This window comes from Pithys albifrons, chromosome 8 (assembly GCF_047495875.1).
Source record: "Pithys albifrons albifrons isolate INPA30051 chromosome 8, PitAlb_v1, whole genome shotgun sequence".
Lineage (NCBI taxonomy): Eukaryota > Metazoa > Chordata > Aves > Passeriformes > Thamnophilidae > Pithys > Pithys albifrons.
The window spans coordinates 20,495,556-20,512,899 of record NC_092465.1 but is presented as its reverse complement, the minus strand read 5'-3'; the positions used below and the strand labels follow the sequence as shown (position 1 = coordinate 20,512,899).

The following is a 17,344-nucleotide window of genomic DNA, read 5'->3' as shown; positions in this document are numbered from 1 at the left end:
ATAACTACTGTTCACTTTTTCAGAGTTGCCTAATATATCCCATTGCTGCAGTCATAAAGATACTAAAAAACCTCCAGAACTTTGCATCAATTGCCTATGCTAAGATGATTTTTTTACATAATCATATCACATACTCAACTTCTTCAGATATTAAGACCTTGAAATTAATTTTGAACTTCTTAACCTCCATTTGGTTTTATTTATTTGTAAACCAAACCCTACTATTTAGACATAAAATATATGTTATTCAGATAAAGTTTTGCTTTCCAAAATAATTCAAATTGAAGTCTCCACCATATGGTAAAATGTTCCTGGAATGTAATGGAAACAGGATCAAATACAATTATTTTAATGTAAGATCTACAACAAGGTTATTGAAACAAGTTTATTGAAAGACTGCTTTTCAATATAGGTAGTATCCATTGCAATATATACCTTGAGAGATTTTCTACAAACACCACAATTACATTCAAACCACAGAGACTTTACTATAATGATCAGCTGCTAAAACAACAGCTGAGAGGAGAGCTCATTTGACTTTTTCCATTTATAGCAAACAGCACAGAGGTCTTATCTCAGTAGAAAACGTAACAGCTGTGTCTTCCCTTAAAGAATAAATGACTCATTTCTCTGTAACACATAACATCATAAAAGGTCTAATGACTCAGACTCAAAAGCTGTTTGTGTGTCCTCTTTTTTCTAGACTATTCCTTAAAAATGTGATCTAGCAAAAACAAATGCAACAACTGCATGAGGATATCTGGATTACAATTAAGTACTTGGAATGATATGTGCTGAACATTTAGCAAAATTATGAGACATGAAAGCTACTATTTGAAACACTATTGCTTTTTGTTAAAGCTACCAGTAACACAGCACTGCTGCAATGACAGAGCCAATATGCCTGGATACAAAATGTTCTCTAATGATATTTCTGTGTTGCACAAGATCAAACAAGTTATGGAAATTTTATTTAGACATAATCATTATGGGAGAGTACATTCCTGTATAAATGCACAAATACTTGAAAGAGCATCAAACTGCATTCACTGCCCTGTCTCAAACGGTGTTCTGAATGTACAGAGGAAGAGACTTCCTTTTCTGACACAGCTCTGGGTAAAATGGCAGGCGTGGCTGGTCCTGGCAGCCAATCATAGGGCAGTGCATAAACACAGGGCTTATGAAGTTGGAAAAAAATGGTGACTACCAGCCATAAAATGGTGGCTGAAACACCATGGCAGACTGTGTTGTCAGGTGAGGGGAGAAATAGAATGGGATGGCTGGTCCTGCCAACCACAATGCCAAAAACACCTGGGGTTACAAGTGTGTCAAATTCCACAGCCAATTGCAAAGCATACTGAAAACATGGTGAATGACATTTTACATACTGGGAGCTGGAATCCAATGGCAGCTGCCATGCCCAGGGTGGGGAGGGGCTCCAGGTGCTGACAGCCTGACAGAGAGGGGCCTCTCAGCTCCTCTCAGCTGTGAGAGGGGCTGGTGGAGCGGGTGGGGCCTGCAGGGCATGGCACACCTGCAGCCGCTGCTGGGCCCTGTCCCTTGGGCCAGAGGGTGCCTGTCCTCCCACCACTGACAGAGACAATGGATAAATGTAAAGCTGTTATGTAAACAAGGTTTCTGGATATTACTTTTATGACATATCCTGAGGGCTTATTATATAACATTCACCTGCTCTTTAGCTTTGGCATGTTCTTTCTCTGCTACTCTGGTATTTCTAAATTATCTTCTACAGATCTCCTAAGCCCAAGTAAGAACCGAGAGTCTTTCCCTGCTTAGAAAACAATCACGTGCCAATCGAAATCAGGTCATTACTTCCCAGAGTCCCTGGAGCGTAAATCCATCCTTTAGTTTCTCTATTGCAAGTCCTAGTTCTTCTGAAAAAACGGGCTCCCGATCATGTTGCTTTTTTGAATGCATAAGGCATGAGAGAAAATAAAATAAAGCAGAAGTTACTTTTTAATTTCATTATCCCATTTGAACAATGTAAATTTGGTAGCATAAAGAAAGATGTTCTTACCTTGTTTTCATCAGCAAAGTAAGCCTGCAAAAGAAAGCAAAAGAGAAACTTGCAACCTTGGAAAAAGGAGTAAGTCTAAAAATCAAATCTGCTAATAATTCCTTGGGGTCAAAACTGTATTTGGTAAGTCTTCTGCAACAATCCAGTCCATACAGCTTTTACTTTTGTTTTGTGAATAAGATCATAGTTTTTTCTATGTTGACATAATTTACAAAATGGTACTAACAGGAGTTGGTAACTATGTAATTTTTCATTAAATACCAATCTTTGAATTTTCCATCACAATACACAAAGACTTTTCAATGGTAACATTTTCATATTTACATTTGTTACACTGACAAACACTTTTTAGGGAAAAAATGTATATATGAAAACAAACTGATAGCATCTTGGTATTTTCTGCCTCATGTGTGGCAACAATCATTATTCAATTTCAAAAATGAGCTTAAAATATATATAAAAATTCAGTTAACATCAAACTCAATCTAAGAAATTAACAGAATGACTGAACAATTAACCAAATTTTTCTACTTAGAGATATTGGAAAGAGATACCATCTTTCCCATTCCGTGTGTGTGGAATTAAAGCTCAGTATGTTCAGGATAACAGATCTCTGGAAATATCCACAGCTCTAGAAATCTCTAGACCAGCAGGTTCTAGATTTTATTTACCAATAAAAGCCTAATTTGCGTCAGTTGCCCTTGTGGACTGGTGAGGGGCAGCAAAGAAAGCACCTTCCTGCTCAGTTGGTTCTCAAGCTATACAAGACTCTAGAGAGCAGCATCAAGTGCAGCCACTCCCTGGGTCCTGGATGATTTATGTCTCCTACAGCAACCACTTCCTAATCATTTTCACCTTCCAGTTTTTAATTGAGAATATACGAAGCACAGTGACTTAATCCAAGTGACAAAGGCAGCAATAGAGCAAACAGATCTTCATTAAGGAAAAGTTACATCTTCAAATACATGGAAGACTGAATAAAAATGTGCAAAAATTTCAAGAAAAATGGCAAAAAGTGAGGAAATAGGGAAAAGAGAACCTCTTACTGCATTAGTAAACTACAGCAAAATACAAAAACAGTAGAAGTAAGATTGGTGCTAGCCCTGCTAATTTAACAAACTTCAGAGATTAGTAAGAAAACATGTAACTTGTCAATGTGTCAAGGCCAGCACTTGAAAACATGTGCCGCCTACTGTGCAGTCAATCACACAGTCAGGTGTTACTGGGTTGCACAGTAAATTTGGAATTTCTTCGAAAGGTCATCATGGAACCTATTGGATTTTGTAGTAAATTTTCCTGAAATACTGGGAGATAGAGTAATACAAAATTACTGCTGCCTTTCTAAGAAACTTTCAAGTTTGAATTTTAGACAAACGTTGAGTGTATAGATATCACCATCTATGAATCCACTCCAAGAGAGGGAAGATTTGTTCTCATATAACTTATCTGATTATCAAGCTGATTTTCAAGCTATTCCTGATTTTAATGTGTTGAGAAACTACAGAAAGCTATTCCTTTAAATATCTACTACTATTTATTTTGAAGAATAGTTCGTTCTGAAGTTAAAAATGCATACACAGAATAAGTTCCTGTAATAATAACAAGGGTTAATGAAAGGCATGTAGATGTGTTTAAATATAGAAAGTACAGTTGCAGCTTATCTTCAATAGAGGATCACAGCTGTACATTGCTTAAATTTGAATAACCAAACATGAGTTTTGTTTTCTGTGGAGCCACTTACCACAAAAGCATCTGTATGCTCATCAGCTTCTATTTCCACATCATCTTGAACCTGCTCCACAGTTACATCTTCAAGAGGTTGAGGCTGCAAATTAAAACACTGTAGTAAGTAAATCCACATATTTAATATGTTTAATATATTTTTATTTCTGTTAACACAGTATTGTATCTAATACAAAATAATTAAGTGGAGTACCTTTTCTTCCATTTCATAATCCACTCCAAATATAGGATTAGCTGAATAAACTTTGTGAAGTGAATTAATCTCTTTCACTGCCTCCTGCAGTTTCTCTACAGGGTCTATTTTAAAACCAAGTACATATCCTCCACTCTGTGTAACCAAGAAAAAAGACAACATCTGTTTATTATTAGTGTTGCTTATTATTTAAACAACTTTTTCGCGTTAATAATGATTTCCAGTTTAATGATAGCAATTTTCAGCTTGCTGAGAAAACATTATTTTGCTATTATCCTATTTTCATTCTGCCACTTCAATCATGGGTGAAATAAAAAGAATGACAATATTTCTCTACTAGTCTCTTATAGAAAAGGGGAACAAACTTCTTATACAGAAAAACAAGCAAACAAGGATGGGACAAATTCAGAAGTACCATTAATGATTTGTTCCTAGCTACTCAGCAGATGTTTAGTCTGTTGGGTCTTGGTGTTGGTTACTGAAGAAGCTTTCAGATACCGATACAATGAAAAAGATTTAAAAAACTGGTCTTAATTAAGTATAGAATTAATTAGATTCCCAAAGATAATCTGTCAGAAGACAGTGTATTTAACAGTTATTAACTAGTCACGCTGGCCTATTGTTGCTTTGCCTAGAGGAACCATAACTCTCCACAGCCATACTGACCCATACAGATATTTTAAACAACGCAAAGAGAACTTTTTAAAGTTTTCAAAAGGTCACACAGAAGGAACACCCTAAGTACCTTAAAAGTAGCCCCATAACATTTCAGAATTAGAGAAATATTGTATGTAAAAATGTCACCAATAAAAAAAGCTCATTAAAGCTTCTTACCTGCTGAGAACTCTCTATCACAAGTGCCAAGCCAAACTTTGAGTCTCTCATTTTTATTGAACGCTAATGATAAAGAGGTAAAAAACTGTCTGTTAAAAAATTTGTAATTACTTGATAAAATCCCTTTTGTTTTGTTCTGGATTTTTACACTGTATTAGCTACAATTACTGGTTTAGGAAGCTTCACTACCAGCATTCTGTCCCATTTATCACTACAAATCTGAACCCCTGAAATCTCAGTAAGTGTTTTATTAGGTAGTAACAGTAAATTTCTGAACATCAGGTTCACAGGTCATTAATCCCAGTGTAAGCAATACAGTAAATATGTCAAAAATTTGAAATACAAGCCACTTTCAACATCTGTGCCTGCCCATGAAAGCCCCCAGCTAATCTGGACCAAAAAGAAAATCTACCCTGTGGTTGTTGCTGGTAAGACTAAATTCCATCCTGAATGTGGGATGTGAAATAATGATTTTGGTGAGCTGGGAGTTTTAACTGAAAACTTGAACATATACCATTTCATTTTGAAAGTGGTTGTTTTAAGGTACTTACAATTTGTAGATATGGTATGCTGACATTAAAGGTGTCATTCATATTTGCATGCCAAACTATTCTCACATTAGTAATAAAAAATGTTCCCAAATTTCCCTATTAAAGAAAAGGTATGTTAGAACTGCTTTAAAGTATGGAGCCTTTTTTCCAAACATCATGATTACTGCTATCCATTCAAACACAAACAAGGTACAACTTCATATTTAATTCAATGGAAGTCTGGTTCTTTCCAGTCAAAATGCTTCTATTGATTACAAGGAAGCAAGATCCAATCTTTAAAGGATACAGAACCTGAGTAGTGAGAATAGCTGGGAGTACGTACTACTGCAGCAAAGCAGGATCAAATCACAGCCCAGCCAACCTCATGGGAATACATGAAGCATCTGCAAGCGTCCTTAACTGTACAGATTTGGAACTGGTGTATAGCGTAAGTATAATGGCATGTGGGTTAAACTTAGGTAATTGAGGAGATGTGTGCCAAGGGAATGTAGAGGAAAGAACTTTTTAGCTTGAAAGGATGGATCATATTTCCATTCTGGACTAAAATTGCACTGACAGAAATATCAGCTCCTATTTGTTTCATGGCTCCAGGAAATAATTGCAAATAATGCCCTGTAAAATAATAAACATGTTTTCTATTTTTATCTTAAAGTTTTCATTTTTTCTTGTTTTTGATTTTCAGTAATCAAAAGACAATATAGTCTTAATACTGTTTAGTCAAAGCTGCATGTAAACATACAAAATACTCAGTAGAGCACTTCAGAAACATTATTTTCTTTCAGGGTCATACAGAGCTTTAGACTCATAAATGTACCTTTTTAACAAGAACTGTATATCTAGTTCCATGCACATTAACCAAGTCATGTAGAATTCAGGTTGCCCAAAAGAGACATTGTTGTACTGAGCAACAAACATATGGGATCAGTGTCTCTGCCTGCATCAGCTGATGGACGGAATTACGGGTAATTCCTTTAAGGTTACTCAACTACACTAGTACAATTGCTTGCTAAAGCTGAAATATTTTAACTTTTCTGCAGTCAACATGGCCTGATTTTTCACTATACCTGGTCACTCGATAAATTCCAAACTCCATTGACTTTATCATATATTTGTTCTTGCGGTAACAATCTCAGTTGCTTGTTTTGAATCAATGCACTTCTCAGCTTCAGATCACGATACATTTTAGAAGTTTCATAAGCTCTGCAAAAACATAATACACAATTCAGTGTTTTCTATTATCTTTAGTCTTTTAGTACACATATGAAATGTGTATTTTAAACATTTTTTATCACCACATTGCAAAAAACAGAGTACTTTTAAAACTTTTTCACCATAATCCATTATTTTTCAGCTTTCTTTAATGAAATTAAACTTAAAAGAGGTTTTTAATAACTGTTTTAACCTCCTGTATTGTTCAAGTCTATACCATTTCTTCCTTTTTCTTAAGGCAGTCATTTCCCAGACTATGCTCTGGGTCCCGTGCTACACACAGCATGGACATTAAGAATCCTTTATTTTTCAGTGCCAGTTAAGTCACAAACATCCAATATATGAATGTCAGTATTCCATAGCTCATAAATAGAAACCTATGGTAATGTATTACTCATATTTTCATCCAGATGACTTCTCTTTAGGTGGGAAGTGTACACTGTTCTGTGGTCAGAGTTCTGAGCAGGATTTAACTCTTCATTTCCATTGCATGGTCCAAAGTGATGGGAAATGATTATAGACAGAAATTGTAGGTAGCAAATGCACATTGAAAGTAGCTCCTTTGTACTTTTACTTGTTCAGATAGTTTATACACACAAGGTGTACAACAACTGGTATAAATAGACATCAAATTTCATCATGTACAGTTATCTACTAAAATCAGTGATCATTCTCTCCCTTCCTTACAGACATTGTTCTCTTTTGGGAAAGTTTTCTGAATGTTAAACAGGGGCAGTTACCTGCTGCACCCATCAGCAGCTGTGATCCCCCATATCTGACCCACTGAGCAAACACTACTTTAACTATGCTACCTGTGTACAGCAATGACCGAAGTGAAGAGTCTGGGACTCCCAGGAACAACATTGGTAAATATGAACTCAAACCGGGTGTTGTTACATTTAGTCAATATATACAGAGCTTCTGTCTGCCCTCGTAATTTCTGTAAAGAAAAAATTAAATTTCACAGTTTTTTCAATATAATAGCTCAACTGCACAAGCAATAAATAACCCTCAGGTATTTTGTAAATTACTGTGCTAAATAGTGTATATGCAGGTCTGATCCTGATTCTATTGCTGATCTGCTGCTGTCTCCAACTGAACTAGGGGTTTTTTGAGAAACTAGCAGGTCCACCCATGCTAGGAAAAATGCTATGCTTTTGCAAAATCATGACAGAAACAGTATTTGTGTTTTAAGTTATCACGTGGCTGCCCAGGGAACCTACAAAATCTCCCTGCTGGTTCTTTGTGGACAGCCAAACAAATGGCTTCAGAGTTGCATGTAATTCAATTCAGGCCATGCATTTGAGAGCTTTCTTGCACAAAATTAGTGCCTCTATAGACCTTTGTTAAATTTAGACATAATAAGCCAACATGTCCTTGACTTACCTAGAGGGAAGAAGAATCACCAAACAGTGTGATTATATGAGTTTTACTCCCTTAGAAAACTAACTAAAACCACACTCCTAAAGAAATGTAAAACACTTGCCTTTTAAAAATCCACTTCTTTACTATTCTGTTAGTGCAAATAAACTTTCAGATTATTGTTGATACAGAGCAATAAGTACGAATAACTAATTAGAGCTTCTTTTATTATTTTTAAAAGTATTTTTGAAACTTACTGAGTTGGCAGTTCTTGTAGTTATATTTATAACACAGTTGTAACCGACAGCTTAGACGGTAGGAGAGAAAAAAACAACAGTTTTGAGAACAAGAAAAATAATGGTCAAAATTACAAATTACAATATTGAATTTCATAGCACAGCTTTGGATGCTATTTGTGAGAATTACACCTTGTGGTTAATGTTCTGGGCCCTTATCACAAAACTGAAGACTAATTTAAACTGGAAAGGACATTGGGACGTTGTCTGGTCGAAAGCAGGACCAGCTCTGGCTACTTAGGGTACTATCTGGTCAAGTTTTGAATATTTCCAAAGAAAGGGATTCCACAGTGATCACTGGAAATAATTTGAGTACAAAGTAACTGCATCTTGCCCTTGTTTCAGCACATTAAATTAAAGTAAACCCCCTAGGTACTCACAGAGTTAAAATTCAGAGCTCACAACAGTAAAACTGGAAAGGCAGTACTCGTGAGGAATAAATAGGAAAATACAGAATGTGAATAAAGAGCTGGCAACAAGAACAACATGCAAAGCAACGTGTGAAGAAACTCAAAGTCCTGGTTCTTTCTAGAACAAATGAATCCCACATAGGCCAAATGAAAAATATCTCTGAATTATTCTTCAACTGAGAAATTAACATTGAATATTACTATTTGGCTACAAATTATTATCTCAGTTCCTATATTACAAATAGAATAATTAGTAACAGTTTATTTCAGACTTTACAGAACAACAGAGCTATACTTTCCTATTCTGTACCGAAATGAGTATTTTGTGAAGGAATAGCATGCCATTCCAAAGGAAACAAGAGCTGATACTTACAGAGATTAACTCTGGGCAAGGACAAGGAGCGCCATATGATCCGCAAATTTGTTATGAGCAGTTTACCTGGGGATAAAGAGTGTAGATATTTTTAATCTGAATAACTTTCATTAAATTAAATGTTCCATTATATTTACCTCTGGTTTTGAAACACTAGAATATCCCTCCCCTTTGATAAGAAAAAGAAGAAAAGCACAGGACACCCCATCAGAAAAACCACTAAACTTTTTTTTTAAATCTTAGGAGGGAAAAGCCAGCGAAGGATACATGAAACGAGCTCTAATATATATCAGTTTTCCTCAAAAGCAAAACAAGAACAGTTACTGATTTCAATCCATGTGCTTATAGAAAAATGCAGACACAATTGGTGCAGAACTGCTCTGGGGAAGAGAAGGAGAAGGCAGTGAGTTAACTCTCACAGCTGTCTTCATGAATAACCTCACCCCTTTATGTCATATGCAAATTTACTCCATTCCCTACGATGCAGAGCAGCACATCCAACCCCCAAGGGGCATCTCAGCACCCTGGCAGCTTTGTGCCCCTGCCCACTACATATTCCCCACTGATTCAGTTTAATCCAGGCTGGAAAAAATTAAGAATTAAAGAGAATTACAGCAGATCACCACACTGTTTATAAATGGATTATTCTTACAAGGCTTTCAATTCTAAACAAATTCTGAGACAAGATAATGATCTTCCTATAAACTTGAACAAGAGATCCTATCAGAAAACACTTCAAGACAGAGCTGTGGAATAGGCAGGATCTATTCTGTGCAACAGAGCATTGATACTCAGTTCGATGGAAATCTGTCAGGTTTCTCTGAACATACACAGGTTAAACAGGGGAAAGTTTACTATCTCCCTGAGTATTATGCAGTTACCTCTGTCTCCATTGTTTCCTTTGGTATCTTCAACAGACTCTAAGCAGTCTATAAGTACCTCTCCAGGTCTCATTTTCATTTGCCTAAAAGAAAAAAATGAAAAAAATTACCTAATGAAAAATAATCCTCCAAAAATAAGGCTATTTCTATTTCCTTACTTCACTTTCTTTTCTTTGTTTTCTGCTCAGTGCATCATACAATGAAAAATCCACATACACACACATACAGGCAAATCAACTTTATGTACCTGAAATTATCACTACGTCTCACAGATGAAAAATAGTAATACCTTCATTATTAAATTATAAGAGTAAATAAATAATTACATAGCAAGTATGACCAAGGAAACCAGAATTTTTAGAGGATGGAGCTTGTTGCCTCTTGACATATTTTCAGGTCATAAGGAGTGGAATTATGCTCAGAAAATAATAGATGCCAGCAAAAGGAGTATCAGATGTACAAGGACATGTGAAATGCTCCACTAAATTTCCCACAAAGGCTGGTTTTGGGGGTTTTTTTGTGCTGCTTTTTATTTGTTTGGTTTTTATATTATTATAATTTTGTTTAACTGGTATAACCACTTAATTACACAACAACAGATGTGTGAAATGTTGCCGTGTTTTAATCGTATTGTGAAAAACAGCCAAAACTCTTCAGTTTGACAGCATGACAGAAACAACACGTATTATTAGGAGGGGAATTTCGTGAGATCCTGCCCGGCCGGAGCGCCGTTCCCCGAGCTCGGGATGACAAGACCACGGCAGGGACACTGAGTTCTGGTAACCCGCGAGCGGCGCTGTCCCCTCAGACACACACACTCCATCCGGCTCTAAAAGGGGCCGGTAAAGCTCAGTTGGGAAAGCACACACTTCCCTCCGTGTCCAGATTTTGGTTGGTTTGTTTCCTTTCTACAGATCGGGGACAGTGAGCAGGCTCCACCTCCCCGCTCCCGGCGTGCACCGCGCCCCCGGGCCGGCCTCACGCTGTGGGGAGCGCGCTCGGCCCACGGAGCGGCAGGGGGCCGGCCCGAGAGCCTCGCGGTGAGGGCAAGGATGGGCCGGGCCGCGACACTCACTGCGGGGAGATGTCGAAGCGGACATCCCTGTCCTCCCACAGCACGTCTAGCACCGCGCTACTCATGGCGGCCTCCGCCCCGCGCTGCCCCGCGCGCTGCCCCGGCAACAGGTCTGGGCGGGAGGGGGGCTGGACGTGTCCCGCGCCCCGGCGGCGGCCGGGATTGGCTGCGGCGCTGCACGTGCGGAGCGCGCGCCCCGCCCAGGCCCCGCCCCCGCGCTGCCTGTGGCGCCGCCCCTGGCCTGGCTTTGGCGGGAATGCCCAAAGCGCGTGGAGCCTTCCGGTCCGTGGTCTTCGGTTCTGGGGGATGTGCTTGGTGTGTTTGGGTTTATTTTAAAATAGAGGGGATGTCTCATTTTTAACTTGCAGTGTCTTGAAAATTGTATTTAGCCAAATTTTGATTGCAGTACCGTACCACTTTCAAATAAAAAAAATTAAGTAGGAATAATACTCGTGCTTGGGCAGTTGTTTCCCTGGAGCTGCCCCAGGGCTGGAGGAGCCCGTGGCACCCGTGTGGAAGCCGAGGCGAACCGGGTGGAATCAGACAGACCCGAGCGGGAAGTGCCGCGTGGCTGTGCCTGGGACTGGCGGGACGGGCCGGGGCAATGTGGGGGGGGGGGGGGGGGGGGTTGCGTGCAGGCAAAGCTCCAGTTTGCGTTGATACGGCTGCAGTTTCCATTCGCTCAGGGAAAAAAGAAAAACATAAGCCCAGCAGAAAATGATGATCCAGTTTCGTATGCAGGAGTGCCTAATCTGAGGTGTTTGGCCTTGTTAAGGGCTGTGGCAGAAATCCAGGCACGTTTCCAGAGGAACATGAGACTGTAAGTGTAATTTAGCCAGGTTAAGTTTTTAGTCATGTAAAGATACCATCATCTGTCCTGGCAGTAAAACCAGAAATGTTTTATTAGAAACAAGCTTTTAAGTATGTTAAGTGATACGAAATGAAACATATACATGCAGACATAAATGTAAAAAGCAGTATCACAGTGGCAGACAATAAACAAAAATGCTGTTTAATGTTTTGAACCTAAGTTGAAATAGTTAATTAAGGAAGATGAAATTAACTTGGCTTTCAAAAGAGAAACAAGTCACAGGAATCAGACATGAACTTAGACATGAACTAACCCAATTTAGTGATGCCCAGGTATTGGTATATTCCCTCACAGAATTCTGTGGATAAGTTTTAACTGTAATTGTCATGGATCTTGGCTAGCTTTTGAAAACTGAGGAGAGTTTACTGAAAAAAAGGACTAACTGTAACTGATGTGGTTAGGAAAGGTGTCTGGTAACCCAAAGAGCACAAAGGCCACAAGTTGATGCATTTGCTGTATTTATCTGTACTGAGTAGTACTCTGCATGTGATTTGGAAATATGCTTGAAATATTAAGATATCATTTGTGAGAATAATTTCACTTAAAAGAAGTGAGGTCTTCATTGCACAGTCCTTGCCAAATATCAGATTTCTGTAACAAGAGGGAAAAGAAACATAATTTTAGTGACCAAGGATTGCTTTCCAAAGCCATATATGTAATTTAAAATGAGGTTTAGCTAGTGCTTATATAATGTTAATATTTAAAGGTGTAGGTGAAGGAAGGGCAATTGCTATAGTGGTCTCATTATAACTTAGTAAAAAAGAATTTTTGTACTCTCTATATTGCTGAAAATTTGTTATTTTGTTACACTATATCATGTACTATATGCAAAAAGAAAGTATAGCTTGCATAGGTAGACTTTTTTTAGTTAATGCACATATGACTTCATAATGTTAACATTCTATAAATTAGTTGGTTTCATTTTCCATACCATGCTGGATGATTGATAACAAAGCCAAACAATCAGTAGCTTCAAACTGCTCATTTTTAATGTAGAGATGAATTCGTACCTCTAGAAGAAAATACACAAGCCTCTCTACATTCGTCTTCACTCTCAAAGCGGTTTGCATTTCCATTGCAGCCACCATACCAAAACTGAGCACAAGCATTGGCTTGTTTATCATAATACCATTTTTTAATATAAACACGGCATGGCCCTTGATCCAACCTTAACTTGCACCGAAGGTCCATGATACTTTCTAGAATAAAGAAAAAAGAGGAATAGAAACAAGTAAAAGTCAATTTATTGCATGGATTTTACCTTTTAAACTCTGATTTTGTTTCATTTGTTCTGCTAGTGTTATACAATAGTTAAAGATGCACTTCTAATTCTAAATATGTTAGTATTGAAGATAAGTTAAAAGGGTATTTTAGAAGGTCAAGTAAACTATTCCTTTACTGGCATGGTTCTAGTAATTCCAGAAATAATAGTATTGTGGGTCCACATACCAAAAAAGCAAACAATATGAACATGATAATTTTGAAATCTATTTTTTGAAATCTAATTAAGTGCAACTAGTCTTGTGAACAACCTGAAATTGTAAGCCAAAGAGCTGTAAACAGTTGCATCTGCTGTTTCCAAATCACAAGCATGACCATCATCCCTCTGACGTATGTTAGTTCTCTTTGTGGTGTGGGAGAAGAGACATTAAAATAGTGAGAAGAATATAAAACTTTACCCTTGATTTTGTAAGGTGTTTGTGTTACTTATGTAATACAATGGTAGTAATGACGTACCTAAGTTTGAATGTAAAGCCAGTTGGTCTCGTGACTCCTACAGATAATGCACTAGAGGACTACAACATACTGATCTAGTTTCATGCACTTTAATAATACACTGAGAAACAACAATAATAACAATTTTCTGTTAAGTTTAATGTTGTGACACCAGTATTTTGTCTTTGGCAACTGGTATCTTGTCACTTTTTTGGAGGAAAAAAAGTTTACTGCCAGGGACAAAGCAAGTCATGGCAATGCTCGCAGGAAACACGGGAACATGTTTCTTTATCTCTTCTGTTGCTCCCACCGTAAGACATTGTTATTGGAACTCAAAATGCCCCAAATCATGAACAAAATTTATTTGGACATTTCATATGAAAATGATCGATTCTTTGAGCAGTCAGCTGATTATTAAACTTTTCTTCAAATTACTAACCACTGTTTTTTTCCTGTTTCTTCTCTCTGCTGAAGGAGAAATCTATACTTTCTGTCCAGTTCTGAAATCATTATCTTTGTCTTTAAAGAAACCTCCCATCTCCATAGACTACCTCTTTGTGGCTGACAAATTACCTGCTCCCTCGCCCACCTCAGCAAGCATTATGTTCTCTTTTTGATGCCCTTTATGAGCTCCTTCTCAGATTATAGATAAGCTTGCTTTTGCTGTAAGTGGAGCAGTGGGATTTGGAACTCAGGAAGACAAGAACAGCAGCTAGATCTGTTACAGAGTCCTGAAATGGATTCTTTTCCACATCATGGACTCACAAAATCTTCAGAGAGTGAAACAAAATTACTCTGATTTAAAGCCTTATTAAAAGTTATAATCGGGATAGGAGGGAACAAAATGAACAACTAGTTATGATCTACAACCTGGTCTTGTTGTGAGTCCTGCAGTTAAAAGAGGTGATGTCATCACTTTATTGGATGGTGATTGTTTAGATGGCAATAATGGTACCACAGCTGCAGGTCAGAAGAAACAGAATGACTGAACAGTTATTTTTGATTAGCCAAAAATGAAGATGAATAAATGAATGATGATAAAAATACCTCTAGTGTCTACTGTTAGGAAGGTTGGCTGTTTCTCCTCTTGTTCCTCTTCATGTGCTTCATGTACTACCACAGGAGGTACTTTGGTCTGAAATGAACATTTGATTTTCTTTGCTTTCCAGATATTGTGAAGTGTTTCAAAGTTAACAAGCCCTCCATGACTTAGAGACTTTCTGTTTTTCCTTCCCATTTACCCTGACTTCAGTGTTAAGAACCAGAATTTTGACTTCATCTGGTTGGCTTACCAGGAAAGTTGTCATACGTAAGTACAGGATATATAGATATATTTTTTTTAGTTGATCTTTACAGATTTTATTTATAAACTTAAAATTATAATCTACAATTGAGTTCAATTCTTAGACTTTATAACAGTGCAGTTGCTTTTAAGTAATGTTGTGTTTCACACTGTGGCACAAACATTACTATATTAAACAAATGAATAATAATCCTTGTAGCAGTATCAGGAATAAATTATAGCCATTATAAATTACATATTATATATATATTATATTATAAATTATAGACTGCATGCAACATCAGAACTCTTATTCAGAACGACCATCTCTGAGCATACTAAGTTAAAGGAACTATTACCATACCTGTCCTGTAGAAAAGCAAAGACAAGGTTACATATTACGTCAGGCAGAACAGAGGGATATATATTTTAAACTTCTGCTCATTAAAGCCTGCTGAATTTTCATACCGGAGCTAAGGGATGGGGAAGATCGCCAAGACTCAGAGGACTTTCTACGGTGGATACTCCAGGTGTCTGTGCTGAAAGTGGTTGTCTGTTAATGTTGTTGTTCTGAAGTATGTAATGTAAAGAACTTGGAGATACTGAATGGAAATATGGTCCACTTATACTTGCTCCATTTCCATTATGGTTGTATATTAAGGTACCATGTTCATCTTCACAAAATTGGTTAACTAATTTGGACTCCAGAGCTGTTTAAAAATAAAAAAAGTAAAAAACTCAGTGAGAAATTCAATATATTTTTAAAATTTGGATTATTTTTATATGTCAGTAATACACATGGAATCCTTTACTCCTCTGGATTGTTTATATGCCTCTAAGGAGATTATTCCAGACTCTGCACCATGGCCTTTTTTGTCACAGATTTGCCAGCACGTAAATCTTGTATGTGGCATAAAGTACAATGAACTTACTAAAAGGTGGTCATCTAAGCTTAGTAACGACTACTAGTTTGTAATGGGAAAATAACTGCTTACCTTGCTGGTGTGAATAACCCAATGAAAATGGGTTATTTCCTCAGGGAAGTGAACAAGTGGAATTTACAACAATTGGTATAATTCTAATTTACAGTCCAGCAAATATGCAGTGCATGAGCACTTACTCATCTTACAAAACTAGTTTAAGCAGCTATTTTCCTGGGCTGGGTGACATCCCCCTGTTGGACGTGATGAATCATTGCCCTATAACGCGACTCCTTAAAAGAAGGGAATCTCTATCTCTAGGCTCCTATTCCTTTGCATCTTGTAACTAATCCTGATCAACATCAAAACATAACATATCCACAAAGACAATGCTTTCCCCCCATCCCACCCCATTCTGAGAAGCATTAGATACAATGCAGGATAAAACTTCAATGAACACACCTGGAAGTATATTAAAGTCACCAATGAGAAACATATGTTCCCTGTCTGGGTCTGAAGCAATCAGATTTAGCTCACGCACAAACTCAGCCTGTGTTGGATCTGAAGTGTTTACAATTCCTATTGCGTACATTTCGATGTTTGCTGCATGAGCCTCTCGAACGACAGTATCCAGTTTTACAGCTTCTCTCTTGTCTGCTTGGCCATCTGTCAGCACAAGAGCTACTTTTCGTACTCCTGCTCGAGCACCAAAAAATCCTTCCTGGGTTGCTTTACGGATGGCAGTTCCGGTGTAAGTGCCTTCTCCCATGTATTGCATTTTTCTAATTGCTTGCTTAACATCCTGTCGAGTTGTGTATTTGTTGAGACCAAATTCCAGCTGAACTTCTAAACTGTATAACACAAGGCCAATTCTGGTAGCATTTCTGCCTACGGTTACTCTGTCTACTAAAGCAGTTACAAAGTCTTTGATAATCTCAAAATTTTCTGGTCCAACACTCTCAGAGCTGTCAATCACAAACACAAGCTCCATAGGAATTTCCTTACATTTAATACCACAACCTGCAAAAAAAAAATTCAAAAAACCAGATCATGAGGACTTGATTTGGTATCTTTCGGCAAAGGAGAAGAATGTAAATGTAACGAAGAAGATACAGAACTGAATGTAAAGATTTCTTGAGTACTTACCACATATCTCTTTAATTAATTTAATTATATCTTCTCTCTGGATATGAAAATAAATATAAAAATATTTTACAACTTGTGTCTTTTAAATGGTGTACAATATTGACACTAAAAAAGATTTTGCTTATAATTAATATTTGTGTTCTACAGAAGCTTAGAAAAATCTTACTATTTAACTTTCAAACCTGACCTTCCAAACTTGGAATGAGTCCCACTGAATTTCATATGCATATAAGAATCATTAACAACACAGGAACATCTTTATCTAAAACAATTTACTACTGTTATTGTAAAGAGTGTTTGATGATTAATTGATTCTTATTAAAACTGAAAATCATTAATATTTTAGCATCTGAATAATATGATGACCCTTTCAAATGTTTTGAGAGAAACAGACCCAACTTTAGGAAGCAGATTGCTTATAGAGAGCTGACATGACAGAGTGCC

General features: G+C 37.3%; 2 protein-coding genes across 2 annotated transcripts in view; both read right to left on the bottom strand.

Moving 5' to 3' along the window:
• Positions 1 to 150: 150 nt before the first annotated feature.
• Positions 151 to 11,090, bottom strand: BBS5 (Bardet-Biedl syndrome 5). The gene is made up of 12 exons (XM_071561780.1): positions 10,966 to 11,090; positions 9,891 to 9,973; positions 9,010 to 9,075; positions 8,188 to 8,237; positions 7,381 to 7,508; positions 6,424 to 6,559; positions 5,360 to 5,455; positions 4,809 to 4,871; positions 3,975 to 4,109; positions 3,780 to 3,863; positions 2,039 to 2,062; positions 151 to 1,923 (listed from the first exon to the last, which is right to left on the bottom strand). The coding sequence occupies exons 1-12, from the start codon at positions 11,028 to 11,030 to the stop codon at positions 1,822 to 1,824; spliced, it is 1,032 nt and encodes a 343-aa protein (XP_071417881.1). The 5' UTR covers positions 11,031 to 11,090; the 3' UTR covers positions 151 to 1,821.
• An 895-nt stretch (positions 11,091 to 11,985) lies between these two features.
• The window catches only part of COL28A1 (collagen type XXVIII alpha 1 chain), a 32,233-nt gene continuing 26,874 nt past the window's right edge, over positions 11,986 to 17,344 (bottom strand). Inside the window, exons 30-36 of the mRNA XM_071562298.1 lie at positions 16,901 to 16,937; positions 16,217 to 16,774; positions 15,351 to 15,544; positions 14,600 to 14,687; positions 14,423 to 14,512; positions 12,847 to 13,035; positions 11,986 to 12,427 (exon numbers count right to left, since the gene is read on the bottom strand). Coding sequence (XP_071418399.1) covers positions 12,420 to 12,427; positions 12,847 to 13,035; positions 14,423 to 14,512; positions 14,600 to 14,687; positions 15,351 to 15,544; positions 16,217 to 16,774; positions 16,901 to 16,937 — 1,164 coding nt within the window. The 3' untranslated portion in view covers positions 11,986 to 12,419. The remainder of the gene's footprint in view (positions 12,428 to 12,846; positions 13,036 to 14,422; positions 14,513 to 14,599; positions 14,688 to 15,350; positions 15,545 to 16,216; positions 16,775 to 16,900; positions 16,938 to 17,344) is intronic.

Bases quoted from the DNA above. Each gene is read 5' to 3' on its own strand.
- BBS5 (XM_071561780.1), bottom strand. From the start codon at position 11,030: ATGAGTAGCGCGGTGCTAGACGTGCTGTGGGAGGACAGGGATGTCCGC. The intron at 7,509-8,187 runs GTAAGTTTCAAA...TTTTCTTTACAG, and splicing joins CTACAAGAACTGCCAACTCA to AAATTACGAGGGCAGACAGA. The intron at 1,924-2,038 runs GTAAGAACATCT...CATTCAAAAAAG, and splicing joins ACTTTGCTGATGAAAACAAG to CAACATGATCGGGAGCCCGT.